Source organism: Eurypyga helias, unplaced genomic scaffold, assembly GCF_000690775.1.
Source record: "Eurypyga helias isolate BGI_N326 unplaced genomic scaffold, ASM69077v1 scaffold8067, whole genome shotgun sequence".
NCBI lineage: Eukaryota > Metazoa > Chordata > Aves > Eurypygiformes > Eurypygidae > Eurypyga > Eurypyga helias.
Window position 1 is genome coordinate 10,402 of NW_010262352.1, and position 14,209 is coordinate 24,610.

At 39.2% G+C, this 14,209-nt stretch overlaps 1 protein-coding gene across 1 annotated transcript in view; it reads left to right on the plus strand.

The window, feature by feature from the left end:
- Positions 1-529: 529 nt before the first annotated feature.
- MOXD1 (monooxygenase, DBH-like 1) overlaps positions 530-14,209 on the plus strand; it is a 41,277-nt gene continuing 27,597 nt past the window's right edge. Inside the window, exons 1-3 of the mRNA XM_010155697.1 lie at positions 530-693; positions 2,171-2,338; positions 2,465-2,548. Of these exons, the coding sequence (XP_010153999.1) occupies positions 616-693; positions 2,171-2,338; positions 2,465-2,548 (330 nt within the window). The 5' untranslated portion in view covers positions 530-615. The remainder of the gene's footprint in view (positions 694-2,170; positions 2,339-2,464; positions 2,549-14,209) is intronic.

Sequence of the window (14,209 nt, forward strand, 5' to 3'; positions counted from 1 at the left end):
ACATCTTTCCCCCCCACCAAAACCCCAACCTAACCCCAACCCGGCACCTTTTGTATGAGCTGAGCACTTTTCCCCTGAGTTAAGCTGTAGGGTTTGTGGTTCCAGTCGATGTTCATTCAAGAGGTTTCCTTTTTGTGGGGAAGAAAAAAGCGAGAAAAAGTTGGGAAAAGAGGGAACGACAATGTTGTTGTGAATATTAAGTGAAATTTGTTCCCTTTGTAATTTCCTCCAAAGTTCATGACACCCCAGTCATGATAAATGAGGCTTCTGGGCTGTTGAGTACAGCCTTTATTTCTGCGGTTATGTACAGGCAATGTGTTGTTTAAGTTGCTCAAGATATTCTTTAAGCTGCTTATCAAGGAGACTTGCTTTCTTGAAGATTTTTAATCAAAAAATGTCCAGTGCTGTCTCAAATTTGATACAAAACTATGATACTTCAGTGTTTTACATAAAGGTGTGTTTTAAGGGGCTTCAGTACTAGACATAAAGTTTAATTTTTAATCTAATCTTAAATTTTAATAATGGGCCACCTTTTCTTTTCAACAGGATTATTTTACAGATGAAAATAGAGTACTAAAAAAGGACCCTCAACAGGATTACCATCTGGAATATGCCATGGAAAACAGCACACATACAATTTTGGCTTTTAGCAGAGAACTGCACACTTGTGATACAAATGACAAGAGCATAACGGTAAGAGACTTTGCCTATATGTAGAGAGATTAAATAATTAGTAGATACCAAATGTATACGTGGTTATGGATCTGGTTATTAAAATCTCACCTTAATAAAAGGAAAGAATGAGAGAAACTCACTTCCCAAAATACCTGTTTGGTCAACTTAAACACGTAAAATATTTGTGCTAGTTTTATTAAGCTCTTACATCTTAACTTTGTTGTTCTATTTTAATGCAGAATGTTCTTTAATTTCTAACGCAGCCGGTGAACACAGGGTTGAAACAGGTACCTCTGGGACATCAGGTCTCTTATCTCTCAGTTACAATCATTCAAGACTTGCCAACTTGAGAAACGCTTTTTAGGTTTTACACTAACTTAGAACTGATCTTAAAGGGACTTTTTTAAAAAGTTTGGAGCACATGTATTTAAAGTATGTTTTTGGGTATATTCATTTTTTCAAAATCAGGAAGTTGAGAAAAATGTGATGATAAAACTCTTTCCATTGTAAAATACTTTTCTTGTTAAATTCTCCTGTTGTCCTTAGGGAATGCCGTACTGTTCCCTAAGCATAATTTTAAATTATATGAAGTTGAAGGCTGCTGTATTGGAAATAACAGATAGGTTAGAGAGATTTGCAAGGCTTTCTATGCTTTGACTTGTTTACTGCTCATTTTGCATGCATTGCTATAGAAATTTAGCACTATTTTCATTGTCTATGATCTCACAATATATGCAATAATAACAACATGAGGAGCTGAAAGATACAAGAAGCAAATCCACAGCTGTGTAAACCACCGGATTTCCAGGCAGTCAATGGATATATGGTTTTCACACCTGCTCCAAATTCTCAGTATAATTTAATATTTCAGGACACTTCAGGATTTATTAGAGTACTTTGTCTCAAGGGTGATTACTGCAATCTGAGAATGGTTTACAGAGAATTGATCTATGCTGTGGTTGTAGATTGATTTTTAAGATGTAAATCTATTCCGTAATTGAATGTCTATCTTCCCTGGCATGTAAGGACAGCAGTTCACGGAAGGTATTCACATCTTACAGACCTGAACCTGGAAGATGTTTTGGGGGGTAAACCTGCTGGTTGCTTGCCAAATAAGTGACATCTCTAGAAAAAAAAAATTTTCATGCGTTGCTTGCATCTTTATGAGTCTGTTCTGATGTTTGCAGATATGATGTAAGTTCACAATGTTGATGAAGGAATCTACCAGACAGTGATTCAACTTCTGTGTATCTCCAATTAACCCTACAAATATACAACATTATTAATTTTAAAGGCAAAATTGTGTCAGTAGGTGACTGCTCCTCTGTATACATTGTGATTGTTCAAACACAACAACACCTACATCATACCTGTTCAAATACAGCAACACCTACATCATACCTATTGTAGCAATTATGTGAATTGTGTGAGGAAGATATCATTCCTAATCCTTATGGACTTTGTGAATTGGGTTCTTTTTTTTCTTTTATTTCAGGAGAGCACAGTGCGGGTAATATGGGCCTACCACCCCAAGGACATGGGAGAAGCAGGTCAAAATTACCACGGGTCTAATCGTGGTGCAAAGAGTCTACGTTTACTGAATCCTGAGAAAGAAGTTGTCTTGTCTGCCTCTTTGCCATACTTTGACTTGACAAACAAAGACGTAAGTTACTCCAGGTTTTGGGTGTATGTGGAGATTAGGATAAGGTGGCAGCCAAAGCTTTGGGCTTATGCAACAGGGTAATATGACTTTTATAATACTGTGTTCTTGCCCTTTTTATTAAGACAGGTGCCTATTCCAGAGAAGGATACAACATATTGGTGCCAAATGTTTAAGATTCCTGTACAACATGAAAAACATCATGTAATAAAGGTGAGTGTTTCTGACTGAGCAAATTTAGAGGAGCTCAGGTGACGATTACTTTTCAAAACAATTCTTGTAGTTTCAAAATTTGTTTCCCTACTCAATGGTGTGAAAACAAGACCTCTTGTCTGCCTTCACAAACATGCATCAAGTGTATGTTGTATGTGTGCCCAGGACCTGATTCTGTTGTGCCCTGGCAACCGGCATGTGCAGTGACAGAGCCCCTTTCTTTCTCTTCTCTTACATCATCATTCCCTTAAGAAAATAAGGTTGAAAATTATTTGTCTGTAAACATTTCTGGCAACGACTAATTAAAATTGTCTAAAAGCATGTTCCACCAAGTTCCTATTTTGCATAGAAATTAATGAATTCTCTTTATCTGAAAATAATTTTAGATTAAAAAGATAATTAAATGGTGACATTTGTTCAAATAAAGGGCCAGGTTCTTATTTGATTCCAGTCACCTCTCTTGTGATGACCACAGTGGAGTTATGCCATGTTGTATGATGTGAACACAGACTCTATTATCTTCAGCTGTGTAAAAGCCAAATACTATGAAAAAAAATATGAATGTTGTAGTTTATTTAAAAAATAATTAAAACATGTAAACTTCCACACAAGGTTCAGTGGGATCCAAGGTGATTTCAAAACTCATATACAAAAACATAATTTCCTATAACACATTTTCTAACTTGTCTTTCGGTTTGGAACTGAAAGCTTGAGACTGCTGGAGGAAAGAGGGTTCTCACATTCCTTCCCAGGAGCAACACACTGAAGGCCTCCTAAAAGAACAGCTTTATATTATTTTTCTAAAGTGCTTAAGATAGCACAGTAAGATAGCTCTGGCCCTAGTTTTTACCTTTCTTTGAACCCGTGAATACTTTTAAATATACAATCCTATTCCATTTTTTGGATTATTGTCAGTCATTTTTCTCCAGTGCATTCAGTAAGACTGAAATTTAAATTAACTTGGAGAAGTTATCATGTGATCTCTGGTGTATGAGAAACACCTATAGTTATTCTGAAATATTGTGGGTTTCCACACTTTATCAGAATGAAAAATTGCAAGGTCCGATTCTGCCTTCAGGTATTTGACCTTTAATCACATTTGAAATTTGCAACAGCTACTTTCACAGATCTGTATGACAAGCAGAATTCACGTGTAATACAGTATATGTGTCAGGATTCCTAGCTTTCTGCTTTCAAGTGAGAGCGCTTTAAAATGGTAGTATCAGAATCATGCTTTCTATGTTAAGTTTGGTGGAAGTTATAGATACTTGCTGTTCTGCTAAAACATTCTCTGGAACTACTTTTTTTTTTTTTAATTTTCTGAATTAAGTTTTAAATGTTTTGCCTGACTGCACATTACTCATTTAAAAAATACGTGATTGGTTGAAGCGAAAACATGATTTCAGCTAAGAAATACATTGCCTAATTTTTCAGAACAGTTTAATGATGTTCTTTATTTTTATGATGATCTATAAAGAATGTTGTAATTTTAGAAACCACAGTATGAAATCAGAAATATATTTGTGTTTTATAAATTTAAAATTAGAATAGGACCATCAGCAATTTTCCACCTTCAGAAAAGCCAAAAAAAAAAAAAAATCATCTTGCTACTTAAAAAATGTTTAGAGAGAAAAATGATTACAGAAGGAGTGAAGAATTATGAAGGAACAATTTAGCGTTTCTTTGGAGGGGCACAGTTTATATTTTCCTGTGTGGCATGTGTAGATGACAGAGAGAGAGTTGTTGTGGAATTGTATCTATGCACTCTTACAAAATGATTCAACATTTCCTAAAGCCTACTGAGACACAAAGGATGGGGCTTATGGCTACTCAGGAGGATATTAGCTATGCAAACAAAGATTGAATTTCACAAAGGGGAGGATGGATGAATTATTTGTCCTGATTCAACTGCCTGTGTTAGTTAAACACTTACATAGATGTTGATTCTGGATTCCTTTTCTAGCACCGTTTTCATACAAACCTACATATTTTATTTTTACAGTCAGAAAAAAAAAAGTTTAGAAAATAGTACAAATTCATCTCTGGTATAATTCAGTCTATTTAAGTGGTGTGCATGTGAGCTGGTTTTGGCCATTTCTGTCCTCTTGAATGATTCTATGGAACACTGGAATGCAATTCAGCTCTTGTTGGACAGCGTGTGCCATCAACACCATGGAAGTGTGTGTTTAGCTGTGCATACGTGAAATTCTGCCGGTGACCTGGAATCTCAAGTAGGTGCAACAGCCGCAATAAGGTATTTTTTTCATACTGTTCAGCTGTTTTCTATTTTTTTTAATTGTTCTGCATATTTTATAATAATCTATTTTTTAAAAGGTCAGTTTCATCAGAAAAGCACTATATTCTAATGAAGAAAACTGTCTGCAAAAAGTTAGACCTAACATTAAAGGTAGGGGGCAAGAATTTTAATCATCTCAGGTTAATGAATGACAGATTCTGAATCCAGATTCTAAATTAAAAAGGACTTTTTAACTTCCATCAACCATACATTATTTTTAAAAAAGTGTAACAATATTCCATCAGAACATATTCAAAGCATTTACAAATATATTGAATACAATCCAGTGGTGCAACAGCTGGGTGAGTGGTAACACTTGGTCTTAGGTTGTACCGACAGTAGTGTTTTGGTTTGGATGAGAAGCATGCTTTTGAAGTGAATCTTCAAGTTATTCTTGCTTGCTTCAGCATGGAGCAGTTGTGGAGCTTGCGAACTGAATCCCTCTGGGTGAACTCAACAGAAAGGTGTGTGCCAGGAACGCAACCCAAGGCCCCCAGGTGGAAATGGGTATTGGTCTGTGGGACCAGACTCATGCTTGAACAGACAGAACATTTCTGATCCTGGACAGTGTGGATGTCAGGACCCCATCCGTTTTCTCTTTCAGGCCTCATTTTTTGTCATGGAAAAACACATCCTCCAGACTGAATGGCTCTCTGAGTAGTGAGAATTTATTTTGCAGGTATCCCAATATTCTGCCTTTGCCCTCTGGGTTGCTCAAGCACGGTCCTCCACCTGATTGCTCGCGTGAGCAAGCCAATGATTTGAAGTCAATCAAAGGGCTGTTTGGGTAGCGATTGGAAGGTCTGGGTTTTTCTGTTAGCACGAGGTAAAGAAATAACTACCATAAGAGATCTCAAAATCAGTTGAAGGTAGATTATGTAAGATCTTACGTCTTTTCTTTCTCTTTACATAATATTCATGCTACTTTCCAAGAACCCCAGGTCATGAGAACAGCATATTTTCATTGACTGTTCTTGATCAAGCTGCACTACATGACATGTAAATTGTGCAAGAGATAAGATTGTAATCTTGCATTCGTCTCGTAGGTAGAATAAGGACATGGATAAGTAATTTCTCCTTATGCTGCATTTACCAATGGAGAACAGAGCACGTAGCCAGGGTTAGGACTTGTCTGTTTAATCTTCCTTTTTTTTTTCATGTCTCTTGCAACTTCTTCCCTAGGGAAGAGGTTGTGTTTTCCTACATATCCCTACAATGTCTTCTGGTATGAGATCTTCTCTGATGCCTCTGGGAACTCCCAGAGAGATAACTCATAATAACATTATGCCTGCTAAGAAATAAAAATAAGATGATTTCTCAATAGCGGGGCGTAATAGTGATAAGAGTTATCCAGATTGCAGCCAACACCAGGCACTGAGCTGGTTTTCTGACTCTGATGAGGTACATCACTCCCCAGCTGCCTACCTGGCTGAGCAGTGGCTGCTTGAAAATTTGTTAAATTTCTACAGGTTTTCCCTCCCATGTGTCTTTTGTTAGCAGAATCAATTATCAGGTTAACAAACCAATCAGGCAGAACAAGTGAAAGGGACTGCTTGGATGTAATAACAGCTGATGATGGTTGCCTGCTTGCAGCATTGCTCTGCAGGGGTCTTGGAGTGGGGGACCCTGGCTGCTCTTCACGTGGGGGGAGTGCACATCGCTGCCTGCCTGCAAAACCCTCCTACAGCTACATGTGCATTGGCCTGTTTTGCTGCTTTGAGCTTCAGGCTGTGGTATGTGCCTCAGGCTTATGACCCCACAGGGGTTTTTACTTTTCTCACATACGGAAGTTAGCCGGGAGCTTTCTCAGAAGCAGCTTTCTTAGAAAAAATGCATTCCACTTATTAGCCCAAGCTTTCTGGAGTTGGGTTTAAGGTTATTTCTCGGTAGGATTTTGCAGTGCTGTGTAAATACAGTTATTTTGACTGGTCCTGACTGTGCCTCGCACTTGCATCCCTAAAGGAAGTTCTCTGTTTTCACTGACTGCACATGGGGAAGGGCCTTTGCTCTGGCAGGACATCTCAGAGGGAGGGAAGAAGGAAACCCCTGGTAGAGGGGATGACACAGGCATGTCCATGCACCGATGTCTGCATGACAAGGTCTCTGTCTCCCTGCCGAAGCCATGCTGGGGGCAGCTCCTTGGGTGCGGAGAGCCCTTGGAGGCAGAGTCCCTGCGGTGCTAGGGCTGGGAGCAGGGGCTTGTGGGTTGAGAGCCGCTTTCCCCGAGCAGCATGCACTGAGAAGGGGATACTGTGCAACACCTTCCCTCCTGTTAATCACCTGCTGTAAAAGTCTGTTTCTTATTCTTTCAGTTTTAAAAAAAGTTATTCAGTGGCAGCACACTGGAGCTTCTGAAATCCTTCAATTCTCATACCACTGAGATACCTGATTTTCATGATTTTCGGTGGGCACGGATATGTGTGTGCTGACACGTCTCTAATTTGATAGTTTGCAAGACTATTTGTTTGCAATTGCTTTTTTCTGCCAATTTGCTGACTTTAAGTTTGCTTACTGTGACCTGGCATCATGCAGATGTTTACTAGCAGCATGAAAGTGAAAATTTGTTTCACATTCGTGATAAATACTTCCCTATATTTCGGTAAATACATTTTTCTGTATTTTCAAAGCTTGTTTTTACTGCTCTTTCTACTTGTGCTTCTACAGATACAGCATTTTTTAATTACTGTTTGGTCTTAGCTTTCACTACTCCATGTCTTCCGTTTTGTTTAATTTCATTGTATTGCTTATTAATATAAATGAATCTGCTAAAGGTCCATTGGCTTCACATTAACTGTACATCTCCAATGTGCTGCAATGTTGGGATTTTTTGGCTGCAATTAGAAAACTTTAAAATACAGTATTTCCTCTACTGTCTATATTTTCTGTGAATTCACTATGCCTGTGGTCTCCCACTACTCCTGACAATTTTTTTTAATTCTGTTTGTAAACTTCTGAAAATTTACAGTATATGTTTAGGAAGGAATGGTATGCCACAATTACGCCAGATGTGGTGTAATTGATTTGTCTGAAGCTTTTCAACTTCAGTGTATAACATGTCCATGCTAGTTTCACACTCTGTAAATTTTCCCTCTTTAGTTTCTTAATTTCTTTGAGATGTGCTGTGTTTTCCTCAGGGAAAGTAGTTTCCCAGGCCTCAGTAGTAGTAATCCCATATACAAAAACATGTCATATATTGAATTCTACTATGCAGAGCAGGAAAAACAATTTATGTAAAATAATAAACACGGTTGGGTAGTAAGGTCATTTAGCTGTATCTGTATGTCTTTTCTTAGAGACACTGCAGCATATATATATATGTATGAACTTTCCTAATTTTCAAATATATATATATAACTCATTTTCTTATAGTTCCAAACTTTCTGAGCTTTTTTTGAAACTAGTGTAGTCAGAGAAGTAGTGGCAGAAAGGCTGCAATGTGGCTGTGCTCAAGAGCATAAAATACTTCAGATTTTGTAAGAGAACTTTTTAAAGTTTTAGAGCGCATTTGGCTTTGGAAAGGAGGATAGTAGGTTGCATTTTGTAGGCTCTTAAATTTTGGATGCCTGTATAAAGCACTCCTTTTGTGTGCATTATTTGAACCTGCTTATGAGAATGGAGTGAGCAGGTTTAGAGCTTCTGAAATGGGGAAGAAGCCCCATGCTGGGGATTAGACTCTGTGGTCAAAATTCAGTATTTCTTAACTACACCTCATGCATACTAAATTAAACTCAGGCAGCATATTAAAGACAGTAAATTTCCAACCACAGAGATGGGTTTCCTCTCATCTAACTAGACTTATCTACAGGGCTGAGCCAGTTGCTTAAATGACCTTACAGTGGCAAAAATAGCCTTATTTATCCTCCTAGGGGAGGTGTCTGAAATATATGAGCTTGAACATCCCCTCTATGGTTCAGTCTTTCTCTCGGTTGACTGAAGAGAGAACCCAGATAACCAGCCTGTATTAGATATGTAGCTCCTGGATGGTTGAATCTGGAAGGACATGTCCCACCAAAATGGTGAGGGGACAAAAGAGATTGTGATAGAAGCAAAACTTGCAAAATAAACCTTTGTATTTTAAATTTGCCTATAGGAAAAATTAATTTTTCCAATACATAACCCAATGTAATTTTTTGGCGCCGAACTTAGGATGTGACTAGTGAAAACAAGCCAAGCTTAACACCAGAAAAAAATTATTTAGCATTAACTAAGAAGTGTTACATTAGGCGTATTTTTATACAAGCACCAAACTTTTCTGCTGTTGATCGCCTTAGAAAAGGGAGCCTCTTTTTGATTAAAGAAAGGCCTGTATTAGAGCACACCAGCAGCTGCTAGTTAATCTTCGTGTTCAGTTTCAGAGCAATCTCTGATAAGGAAGTAAAAACTCCAAAAAAACTTGTTGCCAAGGGTAACTCTGCTTTTTGACAGTGGAATGCTTTAGTAATACCAAAGACCCCAGTGTGAAAATACAAAGGGACTCCAGTTTAAGAGACTGATTGATTGAAAGCCAGAAGGGCAGCCTGTAGACTTCAGTACCTAAATGAGGGCACTGATTTTTAACTTGAGTGATACCAGACAGTAACTGCTTGTTGTTCCCTGGCTTGAACTTTCACGTTTTGCTAAATGTGATAACCCTAGCAAATTGCATCACACAGCCTGAAATGAACAAATGTTCTGTGTTTTCCTGTATGTTCCTCTGCAAAGAAATTCAGCCTTGGTAAATTAGATTGGCAACCAAATGATCATCTTGGGCTGCAGAGGTTGCAAGCTATCTTCCCTTTGATCTGGAGGGCTGTCTCTTCAGTGCAAGCCTGAATTGACCCATTAGGCTTTGCAGCCTTGAAGAATCATATAACTGACCTGGCTGGAAATTAAATGTTTCCCAAGCAAGTGTCTCAGGAAATAACGGAAATACTGTCTTCTCTCATATTTTAGTAAATTATCATCTTGGGCTGCAGAGGTTGCAAGCTATCTTCCCTTTGATCTGGAGGGCTGTCTCTTCAGTGCAAGCCTGAATTGACCCATTAGGCTTTGCAGCCTTGAAGAATCATATAACTGACCTGGCTGGAAATTAAATGTTTCCCAAGCAAGTGTCTCAGGAAATAACGGAAATACTGTCTTCTCTCATATTTTAGTAAATTATTTCATATGGTAACAGAAATAGTCTTCTCTCATATTTTAGTAAATTATTTCATATGTAAAATTATTTCATTCTGTGATCAGTGATGAAACTATATAATGATCATGGATTTTACTGTAACATCATGCTTCATGTATCTTAGTGGAACATATTCTTATTTTGAGGTAGACTTCTTTCATTTCCCCAGTACATCTTTACACTTACATACTTAAACTATGCAGCTGTTGCTACATTCATTATTCCATACTTGGCATGCAAAAATTGTCTACCTAATTTCAGACAGAAGCAGCCTAGCACTCACAAACCCTGGTTCTCATGGGGGACTTAAACCACCCCACAATCTGTTGGAGAAACAACACAGCCGGGAATAAGCAAGCCAGAAGTTTTCTGGGATGTGTTGATAATTTCCTTCTCTAAGTGATAGAGAAGCCAACAAAGAGAAGGTGCCATGCTGGACTTTGTTCTCACCAACAAAGAGGGGCTAATGGGGAATGCAAAGCTCAAGGGCAGCCTTGGCTGAAGTGACCATGAAATAGTGGAATTCAAGATCCTTAGAGCAGTGAGGAGGGAACAGAGAAGACAAAGACATGGACTGGTAGAAAGAAGACCCACACGTTGTAGGAGATCATGTTTGAGACCATCTAAGGAATCTGAAGGTGCACAAGTCCATGGGATGTGACAAGATACATCCGTGGATCCCGAGGGAACTGGTGGATGAAGTTGCGAAGTCACTATCACACTCAGAGAGTTGTGGTCAAAGGCTTAATGTCTGAGTGGAAACCAGTGACGAGTGGTGTTCCTCAGGGTCAGTATTGGGACCGGTGCTGTTCAGTGTCTTTGTCAGTGACATGGATAGTGGGATCGAGTGCACCCTCAGCAAGTTTGCTGACGACACCAAGCTGTGTGATGTGGTAGATGTGCTGGAGGGAAGGGATGCCATCCAGAGGGACCTGGACAAGCTGGAGAGGTGGGCCACTGCCAACCTCATGGAGTTCAACAAGGCCATGTGCAAGGTCCTGCACCTGGGTTTGGGCAATCCCAAGCAGAAATGCAGGCTGGGCAAAGAATGGATTGAGAACAGCCATGAGGAGAAGGACTATGGGTTGCTGGTGGATGAAAAGCTGGACATGAGCCGGCAGTGTGCGCTGGCAGCCCAGAAGGCCAACCGTATCCTCAGCTGTATCCAGAGAAATGTGGTCAGCGGATTAAGGGAGGTGATTCTCCCCCTCTACTCTGCTCTCGTGAGACTTCACCTGGAGTACTGTGTCCAGGTCTGGGGCCCACAACATAAGAAGGCTATCGACCAGCTGGAGCGAGTCCAGAGGAGGCCACAAAGATGCTCAGAGGGCTGGAGCACCTCTGCTATGGGGACAGACTGAGAGAGTTGGGTTCCATCTGGAGAAAGTGAGGCTGAGAGGAAACCTGGCAGCCTTCCAGTACCTGAGGGGGACTTTTTTCAAAGTCCTGTAGTGACAGGACAAGGGGTAACGGGTTTAAATTGAAAATGGGGAGGTTTAGATTACATATCAGGAAGAAATTCTTCATGGAGAGGGTGGTGAGGCACTGGAACAGGTTGCCCAGAGAAGTTGTGGATGCCCCATCCCTGGAAGTGTTCAAAGCCAGGTTGGATGAGGCTTTGTGTTGTACGATGACTACATTGCTTCTTCCTCATCCTTAGATTTGTAATATGGTTTTAGAGTAAGCCTGTGATTAGGTAGTGCTCTGAAAAAATAAGAAAATTGCGTCTAGGAATTGTGTGGATTGGTTAACTGCAGACACCTTATCACCACAAGCAATAAAATATTTCAGAGTAGAATTGGGCCTTAAGTGAACAAGTATAAACCATCTGTTTTGCAAATACCAGAATAGCAAGTTCATAGGTAGTAAAATCTAACTTTATGGGACTTGCACCGTGCGAGGTGAGTGTCTGGATGGGTCACAGAACAGATCTACCTCAATCCTACTGACTTCTTGGCATTGCTTCTTAACTTTCAGACAAGTGACATAGCTTCTTAAGCAAATTTTCTATGGGGCCCCATTTAATTGTTCCAATGCTATTTGTATGGAGAAGAAATTTAATTTCTGATCCGCTTAAAGTGTTTGTCTTCAGCACCAACCTCTCACTCTACAGCATTAGCTACTGGGGTTAGTTTTCAGGGAATAATATGATGATGTCCTCTCCATCTCTGCTTCCACTTGCAACGTGCAGCAGTTGCAGCTATGTCCAGAGTATAGATTCATTGATTCCCAGGGGTAAAATAGAAGGAATGTTACTAACAGTGGAACAATAGAGAGACAATTGTCAGACAATACCACTCCACCACATCCACACATAGCATACATGACTTCAAAATCCACATGGGTGACAACTGAACCACAGATAGGTGGTGAATAGTTTCTCTTTGCACAAAGACTGAAGTGAAGTTTTATCTGATAGGAAAGTATTTTGCATCTTGGATCTAACTAAAATACACAAAAAAAACCCCAAACCTCCAAACCCAAAGCACCTTAACCTGAGAAAATATAAGTATCTAAGGAAATTACTATAAACTGCAAAGTAATGCTCTTCAGTCTTTCTCCATCCCCTTATTTCAGTGAGCTTTCCATTACTATCTCTTCAGTTGCTCAGAATAGAACTGTTTTATGAAGTGCCAATTACAGTTTTGGTTTCTAGAAAATTAATGTAGTATAATTTTAATACAGTATTCTCAAGTGACTTCAAAAGAACCATGTCATCAGAAAATGGCCCTTGTTGAGTGACTTTATGGGTGCCATTTGAGGGGTGTTGGAGCCCTCCAAAAGGATACCATGATCTGTCTCAGGATGAGAAAATGTGGAAGTCATAGTATTAATGTAGTCATTATCTAACCGCACTTATTTTGTAAGCCATCTCATGTTTGTATGCTAATGCTGTAAATACAGATTTTTAGAAGTTTATGAGCAATATAGTTCCTGACATTTGTTGGGCTGACTCAGGAGGGTGTGCCATGTCAAAAGCATGAACCATGTGCTTATTTTATGCCATGCTTTCCCTTCAGAAAACTGCAGGTGTCAGAGCGTCCAGGTTGGTGACTCCTCTAGAACTTCAGTGTCTAAATACGTAAGGTCTTACTTGTGTGTGTTTCCTTTTGGTAGTCCTTCACAGAAGTCAGCATTTTCTTGTCAGAAAACACACTTCCTAACAGTACACCCCAGAATGTGTAAAACAAGAAATGGACACCCTGTAAATTCTCATGCACTCTGTCTTGGGCAAAGCTGTGTGTTTAGTCCCAAGCAGGAGGGGGCGGGGGGGTGGGGAAAGTTGTTAAGTTACGTGATTGAAGGGAATATTTTTCAGTTGTACAAGAGAATTAAACCCTTTTCCATTGCCATCTCAAAGAAATAGATAGACATCGCTGTGCATGAATGGTGATTTCATGAACAAAAGAGTACCTTCACTGATGTTATTATTTATATTATTCCAATTATATGTTCCTCTTGCATAAATATAAACTCTTTGTGGAATACCCATTTTGGCTTTAGCCCTGAAGCATATTAGGCCACGTGTTACTTTATTATGGTATGGTTTTCACAAGAACATTGCTGATTAATTAACAATTAATTCTGCTTTCTGTGTGTCAGCTCTGCTGACAGACTATGGCTGTACCAAACATCACAACCACTCTGCCAGTGTTTCTGCTGCTTAGGAGTGCAGTGGTGTAGTGCCAGGAACCGTAACCAAATGAAACATGTTTTTTCTTGACCTGGGCTTTTTATCAGGTTTCTCCTCAGGGTTATACATTTTAACTGTTACTGTGTTATCTTAAATCTTCAGACATACCTCAGGCAGAAACAATGTTTTATGAATGTTTCTTTGAGGTATACTTCTTTTGGATTTAGTCTAAATTACTGTGTGCCTTTAAAGTCTGAAACTCTTTATGAGTGGCGGAGCTCCAGGCAGTTAGTTAGGAATAAGAACTTAGGAAAGGACTTGATGGTAGAGAGAAGAACAAGCCCTAAACCCGTCTCTAGTTCTCATTCTAAAATGTTTTGGTTTATTGGTTAAAATATTTAAGTTGTTCTGTACACTGACCTATAGAAGTATTGGACATACAGTGTAGTCATTAGCATTTCTTTAATTATAGCAGTATGTGGGGACAGCAGGATTTGTCTGAATTTAGATACATAGCCTTATCTTCAAGATAACAGAGCAACAAATCTAACTTTTACCTGAAAGTACGTATTCTTT